The 19119-nt window shown below is 41.7% G+C and overlaps 3 protein-coding genes across 3 annotated transcripts in view; 2 read left to right on the top strand and 1 right to left on the bottom strand.

Moving 5' to 3' along the window:
- Positions 1-827, top strand: part of LOC118419559 (TBC1 domain family member 23-like) — a gene marked incomplete in the record, with an annotated part of 17624 nt that extends 16797 nt beyond the window's left edge. The window contains 1 exon segment of the mRNA XM_035826004.1: positions 10-827.
- Positions 828-1065: 238 nt separating this feature from the next.
- LOC118419552 (uncharacterized WD repeat-containing protein alr2800-like) lies at positions 1066-10869 on the bottom strand. Its single transcript, XM_035825991.1, has 11 exons — positions 10600-10869; positions 9875-10050; positions 9296-9505; positions 6660-7319; positions 5765-6351; positions 4486-4650; positions 4023-4140; positions 3401-3514; positions 2344-2452; positions 1705-1786; positions 1066-1469 (listed from the first exon to the last, which is right to left on the bottom strand). Exons 2-11 carry the CDS (start codon positions 10022-10024, stop codon positions 1352-1354), a joined length of 2313 nt encoding a protein of 770 aa, XP_035681884.1. The 5' UTR covers positions 10025-10050; positions 10600-10869; the 3' UTR covers positions 1066-1351.
- A 173-nt stretch (positions 10870-11042) lies between these two features.
- LOC118419568 (gephyrin-like) overlaps positions 11043-19119 on the top strand; it is a 31954-nt gene continuing 23877 nt past the window's right edge. Inside the window, exons 1-5 of the mRNA XM_035826016.1 lie at positions 11043-11243; positions 15431-15509; positions 16685-16742; positions 16916-17008; positions 17670-17764. Coding sequence (XP_035681909.1) covers positions 11186-11243; positions 15431-15509; positions 16685-16742; positions 16916-17008; positions 17670-17764 — 383 coding nt within the window. The 5' untranslated portion in view covers positions 11043-11185. The remainder of the gene's footprint in view (positions 11244-15430; positions 15510-16684; positions 16743-16915; positions 17009-17669; positions 17765-19119) is intronic.

Below are 19119 nucleotides of genomic sequence, written 5' to 3'. Positions count from 1 at the left end.
ATCGGCTAGAATCCCGAAAGATATTCAATTCAAAGGTTTATGAAGGTTAGACATCTCAATTCATATTTTCCAAGCAAGCTTCAGAATTTACTATAGCTAAAAGTATAATGATAATATACGAATATTGTTATGTACCAGTAATCTGTACATTGGTGTCCCACAATGAGTGGAGAAAGATGAAAGCTTCGTGTGCTTGGAAAATGCCTCACTTTGCCACTCTAGATATACACTATTAAGCTAAGGGCGCAAAGCCGTACGTGCAAATGCGTGCTGTCTACATGCCAAAACGTGGACAATCTTTTGGGATCCATAAGTGGTAAGTAGAGGAGATAGGCGCCGCCAGGGGACTAAAAGCCTGTTGAGTCAGCATAACATGTTGTGCTGCCCCTACGGCTAATTAATCAGCCTACGGCTGATTAAAAGGCTATGGGACGAACGAACGAACGAACGAAGTGGTAAGTACCGCCTCCGTCTGAACACGTAGAGAATCCGACAGAATTTGGAGCACGCAGACATGCCGTAGAAGTTTACGTGCAGGTATGTGTGCCATTGGACTGCGGATTGGCCCTCACGTGCCCTGTACAGGCTGAACGTTTTCAGAAATATGTGGCGGAAATGGCATCCCCAAAAAATTTACAAATTGCACGTACGGCGAGTTGTGCCCTTAGCTTAACTTAAATGATGTTACATAAATTGCATTGCCTGCTGTTCAGTGGAGGTAATCCTGGTGTCTTTGTGCCAAACTGCATTTACAAAGGGTCATGTACACACGTGGCAGCCCAGATCTTTGCAAACTTTCATTAAACCAGGCCAACAATTACTATAAATCTGTTTGTTCTGACTGCATTGACTGTCATGTAGCCAACGCAAAACTGAAGATATGGAACTGCACTCACTCACTCAGACACAAACATGTTTTTGATTAACATTTTACAAGTTCTGATCATGTGCTAGTTTTCGAGCTGTAGCTTGCAAAAACGTTGCCATGTAAATGCAAATTTACGTCAAGACAATTAAGTTTGCCTTAACATAGCAGGAAAAAACCCAAAGAGAACTTTGTGTAGATCATTTAAGTAAAGATTTATTCAACACATAATTTAGCTGCCAAGTGGACACAATTGGTTTATTACAAATATAGTATCCACATGGAAAGTGAACACAATATATAAAACATAGAAAATAGCAGCGTAGTTACTGTAGTTACAGCGCTGTGTCATCCACAAATAATCCTGTTAAATATACCTCCTGTACACTTTGGCTTACTGCATGTGGTAGATTTATACATTAAGTCAAATAGAGAAATTACTGTCCCTGATAAAATTTTCATGTAAGTAGCCGTGGTCCCAATGATCTATTCTGACATGGTGTCGCTGATGGTCCCTCCTGGTGGGAAGATGAAAGTCTTGGGCTTGTTTTCGTCCAGCTGCACCTTCTTCCGAGGCACAGGTTTCTTGTAAGCATTCCATATTCTGTGGAAAAACAATTAAGTAAGATTAAAGATACATTTTAGTGGTGGCTAGTTAGATTTTTTTTCCCTTGGGAATTATCCAGGGACTTGAATCTTAACCCTCTCCCCTCTGAGGTAGCTTAAGATGGCAACGATTTTATTCAAAAGCAGTTGTTTGGAGCATACTAATGCATTTTAAGATGCATGATACCATATCGGAGCCTGCAGATTGTATTAGACATTGAACAACAACTTACTGTATTGTCATATCCCATGAAGAAGAAACATACTGTGCCCTCTCTGGGATGTGTATAATGCAGCGCACGGCATCTGTGTGCCCTGTGGGTGGACAGGAAGCAAAAGTCACACAGACATGTTGTTACGGAGTGGTAGACATCAACCATGTATTTTTTAATGACAATGACAATGAAGTTTGTTGCATATTAATGCCCCTTTGGGGCTACATGCAGTAAGTTGCATACAAAGAGAATAGTAGGTAAACTATTCTATGTTCTACTTATGTCTACATTTCTACATACTTCTTCCCTCTCCTTAAAACATGTAAAGACGAACTTACAGAGTCCCTCTATTAAATCGTAGTTTAATAGCTGATAACATTAGATATTTGAAAGTCTTCCTTTGTTAGGTGTGCATTTTTATGTCTTACAGGTATATCTTTGTACATTGAACATTCTAGAAGAAAAAGCACTTTGTTTTCTATATACCTACAGTTCTTATCACAAAACGTACATAATCTATCATTTGGAGGAGTTTGGGTATATCTACTTGCTTAAATTTGTAGAGGGTGATCACTGATCCTCAGTATAGTCATGGCTTTAATAATATTGCAAAACGCAACTCTGATAACTCCTTTCACATATTTTAAATCAACTTACCAACATTTGTCTGCACCAGTTTGTACTGTTCTGATTCGTACACCTTGATGACATCCTGCACCCCTGCCACCATGCAGCCGTTGGTTTGGTCGATGCACAGGGCACTCACCTAATGGCAAACAACATACAAAATGTATTATCTAATCTTTTATTATATGCATCACTACATTATACAGAAGACTTTCTTTGAAACAGGCAGGTTGCACATCAGTCAGTTAAGGTGGTAAACCATTCAAAGACGGCGCAGTAGCAACACTATCTACTTCAGAACCAAGGACAGGCCATCAGCATTAGTTTCAATTGATTTCATATGATACCTTGATTGTAATGATACCTGGCATAGATGTACATGTATGCATGATGGTGCCATCCCAACATCATTTCAATAACAAACTTGATAAACCATTCAGAGACGGTGCAGCAGCACTACAGTCTACTTCAGCACCAAGGACAGGGACGTCAGCTTTAGTTTGAATGGTACCTGGCATACGATGATGTAGGTTAGACATCCAGGTATGGCAAGATATGCCCAAACGTAGTTACTCAAGCAACTGGATATGGTTTTGGAAACGGTCAGACGTTTCAATGTACTATCCAGTACCTCAGTGTCACTGACGAAAACTACTGGATAGTAGTTGAAACGCCTGACCATTTCCAAAACCATATCCAGTTGCTTGAGTAACTACTTTTTGGCCATACCTGGCATAGATGTACAAGTATGCATCATGGTGACATCCCAACATCATTTCAATAACAAACTTACACTAACATCATTAGTAGAATCACCCATGTAACAGAGGTCACTACAAATTCAATTTCCGGTTTCCAAGTCCTACAGCAACAGTTTCTTTCCCCGGACAGCAAAATTATGGAACTCAGTTGATGACTCCTGTTTCCCTCCTATCTACAACTTAGGCTTCAAAACAAATGTCCACCGCTATCTCCGTGCACAATTGCCAACTTCTTAGTTCATTGCCTCAAAGTGGTCTCTTGACCTTGCTTTGAACAATCTCGTTAAAAAAAGAATATCAATAACGGCACAGCCACTCGAGCATACCGTTCCATGGACGTTGAGGATCTGGTCACAGTTCATGCCATCCTCCGACCAAATCCGCAGGGTGCCATCTTCAGAGGCAGTCACCCACTTGTCTGTCAGATGATTCCATCGAACCTACAAAAACAAATCAAATACTACATCTACTTTCCAGTAATACCATTTCGATGCCCCATTTTGATGCACAGTAATGTAACTAAAGCTAAAAATCTAAAAGCGCATTTTCAACTGTAAACTGAATTGTGCGAGCAAAGATGATTTGGGCCTTTATCAATGTGATTATCCCTAAGTCACTGCCAGGGTTCTAGCTAGCATTAGTCCTTTTATCCTTTGATGGAATTTTAGTGCTGGGGACAGACAAAAATTTTGCCTATTACATCCTCTGTGACAGACAAAATCAGCATGTAAAGATATTAATTGAACCAAGCTGAGTCTACCAGCAAAATTTGCCCCTCAAAATAAAGCAAATAGCATTTCAGAGGGTCTAGATTTCAAAATTTCTCAAGGGAGCATACCCCAAGACCCCCCAAGGATCGCATCGACTTCAATGGCATTTTCATTCAGAATCCAGGGGACGGAAAAAATTTCAGGCTGGCTAGAACACTAGTTCGGTGTTCTTTCTGACCTGTGTGATCTCTCCCTCGTGCCCCTGTAGTGTGTTGACCAGCGTCATTTCGCTCCCCACAGGGCTGAAGGTTCGGATGTACACCATCTTGTCGCTGGAGGCATATGCAAACTCATTCCTGCGGAAATAATGCCGAAGGTCAATACCACGGAGGTGCTTGTTTGTACCAAGTGTGAAATATATCAAGCTCACACCTCTGTGACTGTGGAGTTATCAGGTTGTGACCCTAGTTCACCTTTATCCATTGGGTAAGCTATGTCCGTGCTTTTAAAAACAGGGTATTTGGGGATATCACGTCGACAGACATTGGTTTCAAATTGTAATATTTTCAGTACATGTATACTGCAGTTTAAAACTATCACCCGTCAGCTTGATGTGCCTAAATACCCTGTTTTGAAAAACAACGGATATAGGTTACCCAACGCAAAAAGGTGAACTAGCTATACATGTACCCCGTACTCACCTTTTTGGACAGTATGCCATGTCAATGATGATGCCATCGCAGGCCAGCTCCTGTGCTTCAGGGGCCAGCTCTGGGGTGCTGCTGCGGAAGAAGTCATGCAGGGTCCCTGCAGCCAAGTCCCAGATCAGGAGTCTGCGGTCCCACCCTCCACTCACCAAGTATGCCCTGCACATGATAAATGGTAGAAAACAACAATGAAATCTGGTTCTTCAAAGGTCAGAAAAACAAAGAGTAGCACTACAGTCTACTTCAGCACCAAGGACAGGGACATCAGCAATAGTTTGAATGATACCTGGCATAGATGTACATGTATGCATGGTGGTGACATCCCAACGTCATTTCATTACAAACTCACTCTAACATCATTTCTAGAATCACCCATGTAACATAGGTCACTACAAATTTCAATAATGGCACAGGCATTGAGCATACTGTTCCATGGACGTCATCAAAAACCTCACTACTAATGGCTTTTAAGCTGTAACCATGACTATCAGTGTTAGGAAGTGAGCCATGTGAATACAGATTATATTTCAGTCAGCAAAACTGGCCAAGTGCAAGATAGTTTTTGGACATTTGCTGGTAAGTACTCAGCCTGCATGCTACCAAGGTAAAGCTGGGCCTGCACCAAACAGAAAAGGTGCCAATTTAACAACAAACAATATTAGATTACTACATGTATCTAGCTTCTTGCTTGCTCACATTCTACAAGGAGCTTTGCATTCTATCAACAACTGTGATCCAGTGTAACAGTGCACGTGTAACCAACAGTGCAGACAAGAAAAGCAATTACCATCATTTTTTGTTCACAGTTTCCAAGGATCCTTGACAATGCACAATCAAAGGAATATGAGTTACATCCCAGTACAATCCCAATAAATTCTTTATATGAATTCAATTCTAAGACAATTCAAATAAATTTTCCATAACACGAGTAACCTTGAGGTTTTGTCAGAAAGTGATTTGATCACCATCTTGTTTGTTAATTACATGTATTAGTAATTTAGCTGATTATAACAATCAACCAGCCAAGTAGAAGAAGCCTAGCCTCTACCAGGCTCCATGGATTGGTAGTCTAATTGTAAAAATTGGACAAATAGAGTCAATAGTACGCTAGGGGAGTCAGCCAGTGAGGAAATGCCTCCTCTGGCCGGCCGACTACCCTAGCGTACTATTGACTCTATTTGTCTACAATTAGACGACTGATCCGCGTAGCCTGGCAGAGGCTAGAAGAAGCCCAGTTTTAAGCTTCGTCACACTGACAGTACTGTATTCTCACCTGTCATATCCCGCCTCCCGTCCCACCACAATGACTGACGTAACACAGCTGTTGTGTCCCTGCAGCACGTTCTTACAGATGAAACCTGCCACACGGTTGGTGACGGAGTCGTGCTCCTCAAACTGGCCGGTCCCGTTCTTGGGAAGCAGCTGGGACTGAGGACTCAGCAGGATGAAGTACTTCTGCACCAGGTTCTCCGAGGTTGACGGCTGCATCCTCTGCAGCACCGTGGCCGCCTCGTCATCGAAGCCCCACACGTAGATGTTGCTATCCTCGCACGTGGCGACCAGCAAGTCCAGGCTCTCCACAAACATCGTCCGTAACAAGGCCACGTTGGCGTGCCTGCGGTTCTTGCCGGGTGGCAGGAAGGACTTGTTCATGGTGTGCTGTCTGGAGGCAGACTGGTACCCGTGCCCTGAGGCATCGCTCTCTGTTCTCTTGTTCTTGATTTTTAACATGGCAGCTAGCTTGGCCTGGGCTTCACTGTACAGGAAGGATTCTTTACTGTACATGAAGGTGTTGGTCTGCAGCCTTTCCCACTTGTTCAACATGCCGTCACTGCCTCCACTGAAGATCAAGATAGGGACCTGAGGACATACAGAATAGATGAAATATTTTTTTATATCACTATCATGATAACTCTAAAAAGCCAATGAAACAGCACTTGGTACAGCATACAAAGGAAGAAATATCTTATACACATGTACTTGATAAGAAAAATGGCAAAAACACTAATCAACTATTCAAAGCAATCTTGGAAAACAATCAATAGTATTGTTAGGACAAGAACTTGAATTTTTCTATCCTTTATCACTGTGTAGATTAGGAAATCAACACGTCTTTTGTTGAGATTTTGTGGGATACTGAACAATGTGACAGGAACTGGCAGTATTACCTTTTGTGTGTAAGTAAGACTCTCCACGGCATGTTTACACTTGAGCGCCGTGATGCAGCCCGAAGTGTTGTACTTCCACACGAACAGCTGCCTGCGACTGCTGGAGGCCACCACCTGGTTGAACTCGGGACAGAAACACAGCAGCTGCAGGTGGTACTTCAGAGTCTGCTCACCCTCGGACTGAAAGGTGCCGATGAAGTCCGAGACGTTTTCTCCGGACTTGGGATCGTACAGACTGGCGTAGGACGTCCCACTCCCCACCCAGACTGTCTTGCTGGGCTTGCAGTAGCAGATGCTGGTGATGGCGGACATGAAGCCGTCGAGTTTATGTGTCAACTGCCCGTCAGGTGACCAGATCTTAACAGTCTTATCAAAAGAGCCGGTCAAGATCCACGTATTATTCTCGCTGTCTTTGACCATGATCATACAGTTGATGCCAGCATCATGTGCATTGTGGTTACTGTATAAAACGTTCAAGCCCTTTGTTCCAGGGTAGGTGATGGTGTCATAGATCATAAACTTCCTGTCATATCCTGCTGTGTACACGCGGTTCTCGTGACATACGATACAGCGGACAATGTCGGTGTGCTCCCGTGCGACGTGTGCCCCCTTCATCTTGATGAAGTGCCCACTTTCCTTGTTCTCATCTAGATCAAAGAGCTGGAAAGGAAAAAAAGTCACATATTAAAGCTGCTTATTATAATGGTGTACCTTACACAGTGCTGTCTCCAGCTTAAAAATTGTTTCCGTCCCTAATATTGTTTGGGGGGGTGGGGATCGGGCCGAAGGCCCGACGCGAGCGTCACAGGCGCTTGCCAAACTAGGGGGGTCCGGGGGCATGCTCCCCCGGGAAAATTTGAAAATTCAAACCCTCTAAAACGCCATTTCACGTATTTTCAGAGGCAAAATTTCATTCCGCAAAGTAGGACTACCGACACCCCACGATTTCGAAACGCCGCGGGTGTTGGCATTATTGGCCGAGGGACATTGACGCATTTCAGCTCGTAAGATCGTTTTAAAAGGAAGTTAACATCACCTATTTTGTCTGGTACTGGTTGCTCATGATCAATTAACTTTCTATACTATATTTTGCTTAATAACTCTTCATTTTGCTGGTGTCGTGTTGCTGTTTCTTTAACCATCAAGAAATGAACATTTCTCGATAAAATTGACACCTTTCTGCTTATCGTCCAGTACCGTCCAAAGGGCACAGATTTGCAAAAGATCGGAGAAAAATTGCAGCGGTCATGTTCACAGCGCTTGGTAAGAATACTGCGATAAGAAAACAGTCTCCCGATGATTATTTTCTGATATAAAATAAATGTCAGTCCGAATTCCAAAACTCAACCCAAACTACGCAGAACAAAAAATGTTTTCACGGCTAAACTTTCCGTAAGGGGCAGCCTATGCGGGGGCATGTGATGCATGGGGTCGGCAGTCAACCGTCAAAACAAGCGGGTTCACTGTAAAAATAGTCTCCTACTTACATTTTTCGGCGGGCTACTTCCATATAATTTTAGTGGAAGGTCGGCAAAAAAAAATATACAAGTTCGATTCCCGACATTTCTCCGTGAAAACAGCGTTACATACCGCCGAAAATTATGTATGTAAGCTGCAGCGAGTTGGAAAATGCGGCTTGACGTTTTGTTACCATGGTAGCAGCTTCGGCGGCAGCCTTTTGAAGTAGCGTCTGCGACAGGGCGTGCGTCATAATTCTACAAATCCAATCAACACCCCACCAATCACAGCCAGCAGCGGCGCGGACAAAGCGGTAACACCATGTCAATAACGAAGAAGCGCGGAACTTTACGAACACGTCGCTGCGAACTCGGTCCCAAATCCAAGCACAAACGTGCTTTTGAGGATACATTTTGCAAGAATTAGCCGTGGCTTTGTCACATCGTAGATGTAGACGGTGAGAATATGGTGTTTGCCGTCTGTTTACAGTTTGCACCAGGGGGAAAAGAACTATGGAGATCACCAGTGTGACGGTTTACTGAGGTCTCCGACACACACACGACGGCCGAGAAAAGAAAAAAAGAAGATAATTTCTGAAGTGCCGTGTCAGGTTCATAATGAAAAGCAGTTTCCCGTTAATGTTGATTTTAAATCGTATAAGGGCCGGGTGATTCCGATCGGCATTGCAAAATAAAACAGTGGTTAGGTAAGATAACGCCGCAGCCCCGCCTTCTTTTGCGCCACGCGAATAGCACGCTTTGCCGATCTCTGATCTCCACACATCTCCGTATGTCGGGGCCGTGTGAGGCGATGTTTATCTCGCGGCTTGGAAAGTGGAGGCGTGGTGAAAAAAAAGGCAAAAGTCGATTAAATTTGAAGTCGGAAGCCTATTTTAGCTATTGAACCTGCCTTTTTAAGTTTACAAAACTGCATTTTCATGTCATGAAATTAAGATTTTTTGGGACGGAATGGGTGAATTTTTTTTCCGTCCCGACGAGTAAATTTCCGTCCAGGGACGGAGGGACGGGTCCTGGAGACAGCACTGACCTTACAATAGAATCATATTAAACGGTTACCAAGTGACAGAGTATCTCACAAATCCCTGGCCTCAAAATTAACCTAATTCTGTAGATACATAAAAACTAATTCATAAACAATCGACTAAGAGTATGTCTTACCTTCACAGCTGCATTGAATCCACAAATCAGATGATGACGTCTGACATTAAGGGTCATTTTGTAGATGGGGTAGCCGAAGGTGATGCGGTCCAGGACCGTCCCTCCTGCACTCCAGCACAGGATGGTCCCGTCATTGGAGGCGGACAGCAGCAGCTTCTCATCCGCCCAGAACAGGAAGTCAGTAATCCACCCAGCATGCTCCTGGACACACTACAGAAAACAGGCGGTTTCTCAAGATGAAGAAGTGCTTACAAAGTCCAACACAAAACAAAAGCAGCCTGAATGTTCTTCTTGAACAGTTTTCAATGAGTTATTTTAATAGTAATTACCCTTCTATTCCAAAATAGCCATGTAACATTAACGTTACAAGAGGAGAAAAAATTCAGATATTATCTACAAACTCTTCCAAGGGCGTCATATAACGTTCTTGACCCATTATATATTTGTACCCAAAAGTTAGAGAATTTTTTTTGGATGCTAACGGTTACAATTTAACAAAACAGGGTGTGAAAGAAAATTTAAAAAAGGGAAACAACAGGGGCAATTTACATTGATTGCTACAGTTAACGTTAACGTTACCTGTGAAAGTTTGCCACTGTCCGACTCCCAGGCCTTGATGACACCATCTTCGAACCCTGCCAGGATCTCCCTGCGGGTGGGGTGGTACCCCAGGGCCGTCACCGAGTGGTTATGGGTGTCCTTCAGGATGTGCTGCTTTTCCATCGCCATGGCTAATCACTTCTTGTGCTTTTTTTTCCTAAAATTGTAACATTGATTAACTGATGGGTGAAGGGAATTCATTCAAACAACAACAAAGGGATACTTGGAAAATTTCAACACTAACCAAGTACAGTTAGACTCTAATTACAGTTACCAAGTACAGTTTAACTAATTGCATCATGGCCGAATGCATAATTTGGGGAATTGCATGGGAAATCTGAAAACCCAAACCATGTCCCATTCACCCCAGTATTAAATTAAATGGCATAATTGCATAAGCCATTGTATATCGTAGTAAGATTCTCACCCGGCCAGGCCAGGCCTCTTACTCTGTGTCAGGAGTCATCCCCCCCCCCCCCCCTCCTCCCCTCCATGTTGCCTTTACTTTTTCCAAGGAGGTTATATTCTGAATATAACCTCCTTGCTTTTTCAAAACATGTTTTTGTCACCTCGCATTGTCTTCCAATCCAAGCCCCCGGCCATTTAAAACAGGACCCCTTAAGCATTTTTCTTAATTCAGGAAGAAAAACAATATTCTATCATTCTCTATATAGCCTAGATATAAATTCGAGTGAATTTTCTTACCTGTACACTTGCTACGGGCAGCTTCAGCTTCGTGCGAATGTTGTTTACCTTACAGGTGCAAAGCGTAACAGGTGGATTCACAGGTGCACTGTCATGACATTCCCAAACACCGACATATAGCACAGCGTTGGAGCTTCTAAAAAGTTCGCAGCTGACTTGGTGTGTCAAGAGGTGCGATCAGAACAAGGCGAAGAATGTATGAACCTGCCCAACTCCAGCTAAAGGACGTGACTTGCACCTGTCATGCCATGCCTCCAAGTCCGTGTTGTTGTTGGCAGCTGAAACTCCTTGGAGACTGCTGATGCGGCACAGACACGCACAAAAACATAGAAAAACGACTTCGCATGATCACAATATTGTACAACTTTAAAAGGATGATTTTTTAATTTTTTTAGAGCTAGAAAACTTAATTCTTTTGACTGTATGTTTCCTATGTAGCTTATACTTTCGTGTTGTTTCAGTATTCCGTTGTCGTTTTTTCGCGGGCATGAAATGGTCTGCTGAGTTCTCGCGAGCATGTGCGAGATCTATCAGTTTCATTGATTTGGCACGAGATTTCGCAAAGGCTGCACGGAAGGAGCCAAAATGGCGGCTCTGGAGGAGGGGGAGGCCGAGATCAGGGTCACTGTCGGCATCTTAACAGGTATGCACCGCTTTCTATCACGATCAACGTTACACAGGGAAACTTGTATGCATGGGCTATCTGATGAGCTAAATCTATCGGTCCTGGGCGAGTAATCTGGTCCAGTTGCAAGAGCGTTTTGGTGGGGCTCGCTCCAGACTGAGTCCAGAGTCCAGACTCCCGGTGCAGGGATGGGAGGGTTCCCACTGATGAGCATTTTCTGCTAGACCCGGTGGATGATCGCGGTCCACTCGAACGTTGTCCCGGGGATCACCCGCGAACTTTTACAAGCAGCTATGATACATCAATGTGGAGAATGCGGTTACGATTTGCAGTGAAATATGATGTAGAAAATTGAGCTGTTCGTTTGACATCCCTAAAATTGGTACGTTGTGGTGAACCTCCTCGGTTTTGCATGTTTTGTGAGCTGGGGACTCCATGACTAATCCAATTATGAACGTATCAAACTATAGTTTTCTACTTGTGCTTTGTCACTAGCTTGTGACTACGCCTCTAACCAGTTAAAACAGCGTCCAAATGATGTGATATTCACGTTAAATGACTTATAAGAAAGAGCATAATTTCACAGCAGTGTATCCCTCCAGGTATCCTGTGCATAGTTCTGTAGATCATCCAGTCTATCATACTGTTAGAACGTCAACTGTACAAGGTTACGTGTAGTTGAAATCTTGCACATCCATATACACACCCCTGTTTATGATGGAGTCACATGCAGGTAATATACTGTGGATGGAAACACTAGTTACAGGTCTAGTTGTCTCTTTTAAGTTTCATTGCTTTGGCTAAATTTATCCACAATGTTGTGAATATGAAGTTTAGAGCAGCAAACTTAAAAGACTGCTTGTCTTCATCCTCTTGTTCTGGTCTTTGACACAGTAATTTTTGAAAAGTAATCAGATTTCAATCCAAACAGTTCATTGGAAGTTGCCAAATGCATGGGAGATGATGACCAGGATCTGGCATCTGTCTTCATTTTGAAATTAGGTCAATAAGAGTCATCTTCTGATTGACATGTGGAAGACAACGGCTAGGATGAAAAGTTATCTGTCCATCATTCATAACTCACAAGCACATCAGGACAATCAATATTTTGTCTTCTTCATCCGGAAGCTGGTGATGCTGTTGTGAATTTGGGACCATCCAGAGTTTGTCCAGAAGTGTCATCTCATACTTTTTTCCATAGTACAGTGATCAGGGGTGCCTAAGCATTTGCACGAACCCTATGAAATTCGTACGAATATTATGTGATACACACGAATCACTATGCGAAAACGCACGAATATTATGAAATTCGCACGAATCACTATGCGAAATCGTACGAATTTTATGAAATTCGCACGAATCACTATGTGACACACACGAACCTTATGAGATTTGCACGATCCTTATGCGAAATTGCGCAACCACTGGCGGGGTCACGTGACAACGGAGCGGGATTTTCAAGATGGCGGCTTCGCCGCTTCGGCGACTGAAAATACGATGTAACACGCCGAAATGAAGCTAAACAGTAGCTCACAGGCTATCAAATACATCTTTGCGACGGTAAATGTCCATTCCATGCCTTGAAATATAAATATCTCGGGTAGAAACGCTCAAAATCATGCCTCCTCCCGGCCGCTGTTTTTGCATAAGGATCGTGCAAATCACATAAGGCTCGTGTGTGTCACATAGTGATTCGTGCGAATTTCATAAAATTCGTACGATTTCGCATAGTGATTCGTGCGAATTTCATAATATTCGTGCGTTTTCGCATAGTGATTCGTGTGTATCACATAATATTCGTACGAATTTCATAGGGTTCGTGCAAATGCTTAGGCACCCCTGGTGATATCTGGTCTTGGCAAATTATTGTCTGGTAGAGAGCATTTGATATCACTGTGTACTGTTCACCTGTGTGTTTGTCAGTTTTGTCCTGTTTGTAACTCTGTAATTTAGAAAGACATAAAAATTGCTGAATGTACAGGCACTATATATGAAGCAGTATACTTTTCTACCACCAGTACTGAAACTAGTGTACTCTATGTGCATCAGTCTAAATTTTGCATTGTAAGTACAAGGTACTGTCTATTCATGTGTTAGATGTCAATATTGTCTCAAAACTTTTTTAAAAACCAGGTTGCATAGAAATGATGTATACAATCTCTTTTTTTTATAGTTTTTAATTGAAGTTAACTAACAAGTGTGATTTTAAGAATTTTGAGCCTAAAGATTTTAAAGAGGTGTAGAAATTCTAAATACTTTGGTTTCCCCCTCCACAATGAACACTTTCTACAGGCCAGTTTGGCAGGAATGCTGCTCTACAACTTTTATACACTATAACTTAGTATAAGACAACATATTCAGGGATGGGGTTTTGTGCGAGGGGAAAACTTTCCCATGAAAAATCTGTATGGGACAATATGCAAATTGGCAGATTCCCAAGACATTCAAAAACATTTTGAAGTTTTTAACGATTAAGTTTTCTATGTATTTCCAACAAATTTGAGTGATTTTGAACTGTTCAGGATATACATATTAGCCTATTCTCAAGGGCCTGAAAAGTCCTGAGTTTTTCAAACAAAAATTCAGGTAAAAGATTGAAAATCATATCATGTCACTTTTTTCTGCCTTAGAGGTCTTCACTGCACATTTTCCAACATATTTCAAGAATACTACTTTTTCATGCATAAATACAGTATTTCATGTGCGATTTTTTCACGCAAGACGTTCTTGCCAACGTTTACAAATGCCCTGAGGCTTTGTGCCTAGCTTTCTTTTTGTACAACCAGGGGCATCCGTAGATAATGTCCTTGGTTGGACAGCCCTACCTACTGTTCAATTCTTAAATTTTAGTCATGGTGACTTGCTTATATTGCACATGATTTCTTTTTATTGCACAGTACAGAAGGGCAAATTGTGTTCATTACACGTCACGTCCAGTGGAGTATTTGAATATCTGTACTTCAGGATGTACAGATGAAGCATTTCCTGACACAACTATGCGTATTTTTCGCTATCTTCTTCATTGCTCCTGATTTTTTCAATCCTATCAGTTACGGATGTAGTTTTTCGGATTGTAGAACAATTACACAGGACACATTAGAAGACTCTATTGATTTTAAAGAGCACTGGTATGCATCCATACTACATCAATGGCTCTGTGGAACACATTGATGGATGCAATGGGGTTTTGATGGACACTGCTTAATCTTTGTTCATTGGCCAAATGTCCCAACGGTTGTCCTTGCCAGATTCATTTATGCAGCACAGTGGACATTATAAGGACACTACCCCAGCGTTATGTATATTCATGTCCTGAATGAAAATTCTCAGACCAGTTTTGTAACTTGTCCCGAATTTGACAAACTGGACGTTGCAGAATATAGGTACTTTGTTTTGTGAGGTAAGTGGGAAGGAGAACTGAAGAAAATGATGGCCTTCGGAAGTTACAATTTATGTCAAAAAGGTATCCAAAGTGCAGGACATAAACTTTAGAAGAAATGTAAAGAAATGTGCCATTTTTTTCAAAGAGTTGGCTTATAAAAACTGCTATATTTTTGCTGAGAATGTCAACTTTCCAAGCCTGGAAATGATCAGGACAGCTGAAGTTGGTCATCTGGAATGAGAGTGCATAGGGAATGTGTACCATTATTGATTTCTGATTGGTCTATTTCAAGCATGTGATTTCTGGACCGTGAAGAGTTGAAAGTGGATTGTGTTTGCACCACAGATAGGTGTTATTTCATAATGAGAGGAGAAATGAGGATTTAAGGGAAGGGGTGTACAGCAAGCTTGTATTATTTGGTTCAAACTACATGTATAAATGGAAGTGATTTTAACATGCAATTTGTAATAGCTACATTGTGCAATTATCCAATGTTGAATATTATAGAAAGGTGGTAGAAACCAGGGAATTCACTTGTGTGTTGATTTTTAACAACAGAAAATACCAAATTGTTTTAAACATGTTATAGGGCCATTGCAACTGGCATACCTGCTTAAAAAAGCGGGAGGTAAAGTTATCAAACTGCAATCTTGTTCATGTTGAAATGTGCTAAATTTCTAGGACATGTGGGATGGAAATTTAATTTCAAGTCACAAATTCCAAGTAGTTTTGTGTATGCAAATGAACTAACAGTACAGTAGTCAGAATCAACATTACTATGCAGAACACAACTTAAAAGTAATATATTTCGTTTCTTTTGAAGTGAGTGACAGCTGTTATCGTAACCTGGCGGAAGATAAGAGTGGACCCAACCTGAAGCAGCTAGTGGAGGACCCAGACAGGTCAGCTACATTTTTTACAGCTAAGGCCACACCAATTTTATTTGTTGTTTCTTGGATTTTTTTGTTGATTTGATTATATGGATGACATCCTCTAGGAATCCCAAAACCGATGTGGTCAAGCGTGCAAATGAAATAAAAGTTTGATCAAAAAGAAAGTTGCATTCATTATAAATTATAAGTGGTCAGAACGGTTGAACAAATGACTGAATACACAGAATATAGTATACCGAACAATAGGTTATTCATTTTTGTTCTTTCACATCTTCTTTGACCTTGTAATGGTGTATGACATTAGTATACATTTTCTGATATTTATTTTTGCGATTCATGGCATATATTTGTATATTTTGAAGCTACTTTGTACGATTTAGAGTATGGATGAAAACTTTTTATTATTTTTGTAAACAGCCGAAAATTGATGCGCGCACGGATGTAATCCATGTAATCAAATCAACATGGCCTAAAGGAACATAGCAAACCGGATGTGCTGTTATTGTTCATTTTACATTCACATGGATTCATGTGATGGGACCAACCCATCTCTGTCTCAAGTTGCCAAAGGCAGTAAGCTAGTCTAAATACATAGACTAGAGTGTAGGTATAGTCAGCCAAATCCAATCTATGAAATAAAGTTTTGTTCTCTTGTGTGTGATCTGGGAATCTATAATGCATCAAGTTAACAGTTGTTCAGACAACTGGATAGATTTTATAAATTGTCAGATGTTTCAGTAAAGTTAGCATCCACTGCCTTTTGCTAGTGAACTTAAATAGTGGATGATACCTGAAATATATGTCTGTTTACAAAATCTAGACTAAGTTGTTGAGTTACTAACTGTTGTGTTGAGTATCTTATTGCCTTGATGTCCAACGTTCACTGACCTATGTGGTACATGTACCATATCATTGTTAATAAGTAGATTCCGACTTGCTTTGTTATTTTGACTGTATAATTGCCTGTTCTGGACACCTGTTTTCTGTAAGAAATGAGTTGGTCGCCCAAAGCTAACTTTGAAGAAGCTTATTGAGTTAGAAACTGGACTGGATGGTCCAGAACTTTTCGCAGCAATCTGTATGATAGACTTTACTGGAAGTCAAACTTCACTTACTGCATCTCATAGAGGATCATGACAAATGATGATGATGATGATGATGATGGTTGCCTGTTCCGTCCCTAGGCTGGCGGGGATTGTGACAGTCCAGAAGTGTGTTCCAGATGACTTCCAGGAAATCAAGGTGAGCAAAATAACATGCAGGAGTATTTAAGGGCTAAATTCAAGAGAACTGCTTACATATTACACTACGCACTAAAGCGGTAAAAGAAACCACTGAAGAATTTCTGAAACTTGGAACTTGATCAGAATTGTCGATCTAGGACAGCGGATGATGTTGAACTGTTGCTGTTACAGGACACCCTTCTTGAGTGGTCAGACGTCCTGCGGATAAACTTGATTCTGACCACTGGAGGGACAGGATTCTCCCCGCGGGACGTCACACCAGAGGTATGTGGTGCTTCGAGCCAATGTTCTACACCTATGGTCCTTTATTACAGGAGTGCCTAAGCATTTGCATGAACCTTATGAAATTTGTACGAATCTTATGTGATTATAACAAATCACTATGCGAAAATGTACAAACATCTGTGATACGCACGAATCACTATGCGAAAATGTACAAACCTTATGTGATAAGCACGAATCACTATGCAAAAATGTTTAAACCTTATGTGATACGCACAAATCTTATGTGATTCGCACAAACCTTATGCAAACTAGCCTCATGCAAATGCTTAGGCACCCCTGGTTTTTATATCATATCCATCTTGCACTCGATGGTGCAGGAGAGGTATGTATTACTAGTATTTTCAGTGGGGTTGAAACGTGCATGGCCACATGGTATAAGGGTGTTGTACATGTATTGTTGAACCAGTCCTTTGTAATTGCAGTATAGCAGATAACAGAGGGAGCAAGCCAATGGTTTGTGCAATGGTAGGCAATTTAATTGGTATAGGGAGTTACCATGTTTTAACTAAGCAGACAGTGGCAGACACCCAACACATGCTATATACATGTACCTATATTCTCTAGACGATTACATAGTGGCAAATTAGTAAATTATAAAGAACTGAAGGATGAAGGATGTTGTTGGCTGCTCTGTCCTCAGGCCACCAAGGATGTAATTGAGAAGGAGGCCCCAGGAATGGCAGTAGCGATGCTGATGGGATCCTTAAATGTTACGCCATTGGCAATGCTTTCCAGGTGAGCTGGGTTGGGTTAGGTGGTGTATATAGATTGCAGTTTACACAGATGATAAAGCTATTAGCAACAGACAGCGGTAGATGCATGCATGTGTGTGTGTGAGTGTGTGCGTGTTTGTGTGTGTTTGTGTTCCTGTATGAATGTATGCGTGTGTGTGTGTGTGTGCATGCGTGCTTGTGTGTGTGTGTTCCTGTATGCATGCGTGTGTATGTGTGTCTGTTTGCGTGCATGCATACTTGGTATGTTTGTGCGTTCCTTTCGCCCCCCGGGGGGCGAGATCACTAGCGTTTTCGCCCCCCTTTAGCGTTTTCGCCCCCCCCCCCCCCCAAGAGCAGCTGGTTACTACATATTACAGGTTCGCTACCTGGTACTATACTGTACCTGGGGAGTAACGTATATGGTGTGTTACCTGGTACCTATATGGCACCTTATTACCGTACCGTAAGATGTCATACCTCGAAAGTCGATACTATATTGTTCGGTGCAAACATTGAAATGAAAAAGACAATTTTTTCAGCTGAGGTGGCATAAAAACAGTGCTACTGCGAACGTATAAATCAACACCGTCTATGGTACGGAATACGTCAGCTATATGTTTTCAATTTGCGACAGTGTTTTCTTTCTTGTGCTGGAAACATTTCCAAAGCACTAAAAAAACACACGTACGTGAATAATGGTTTCTCATTATAAACACTATCTACGCGCAAGTTGATATAGCTGTTGCTAAATGCTACACAAACACTGGTAAAGTACCTGTCTTAAGAAACACGGGTAAATGCATCAGTTCCTAAATACTAGAAAAAACAGTCATGTTGGAGGTGAAGATATCCCTTGGCCAGGTGCATATACCAAAATGTGCGTTATTCTAATTAATACCTAATATTTGCATAATTAATAAGGACATTACATAGTTCTTTTATGGTCACTTCATGGTAGAGACTTCATATTGGAGATATATAGGTTGCTTGAGGACAGGTGAATACAATGAAATACATCTTATGTCAAGACTCAGGTATATGCAATAATGGGAATACCAGGGACCCAGCCCTCCTTGTCGGAAACAAGTTCAACTATCTTATTACCATGTAATTACGCTAATATCGATACTATGAATGGAGTTATGTATCAATCTCGTGTACTTATATCATTCTGAAACTACATTTTGTGATTTATACCAATCAACTTCTATAATGTCATGTAAACCCGTTTTTTTTTGGGGGGGGGGCGAAATCGCTAAAGGGGGGCGAGGTAGGGGGGCGAGATCACTAGCCGGGGAGGGCGAGATCGCTAGTGATTTCGCCCCGGGGGGGCGAGATCGCTAGTGATTTCGCCCCTGGGGGGGCGAGATCACGGGG

This window comes from Branchiostoma floridae, chromosome 1 (genome assembly GCF_000003815.2).
Source record: "Branchiostoma floridae strain S238N-H82 chromosome 1, Bfl_VNyyK, whole genome shotgun sequence".
Lineage (NCBI taxonomy): Eukaryota > Metazoa > Chordata > Leptocardii > Amphioxiformes > Branchiostomatidae > Branchiostoma > Branchiostoma floridae.
Note: the sequence above shows the minus strand (reverse complement) of the source record. Positions and strands in the feature narration are given on the sequence as shown.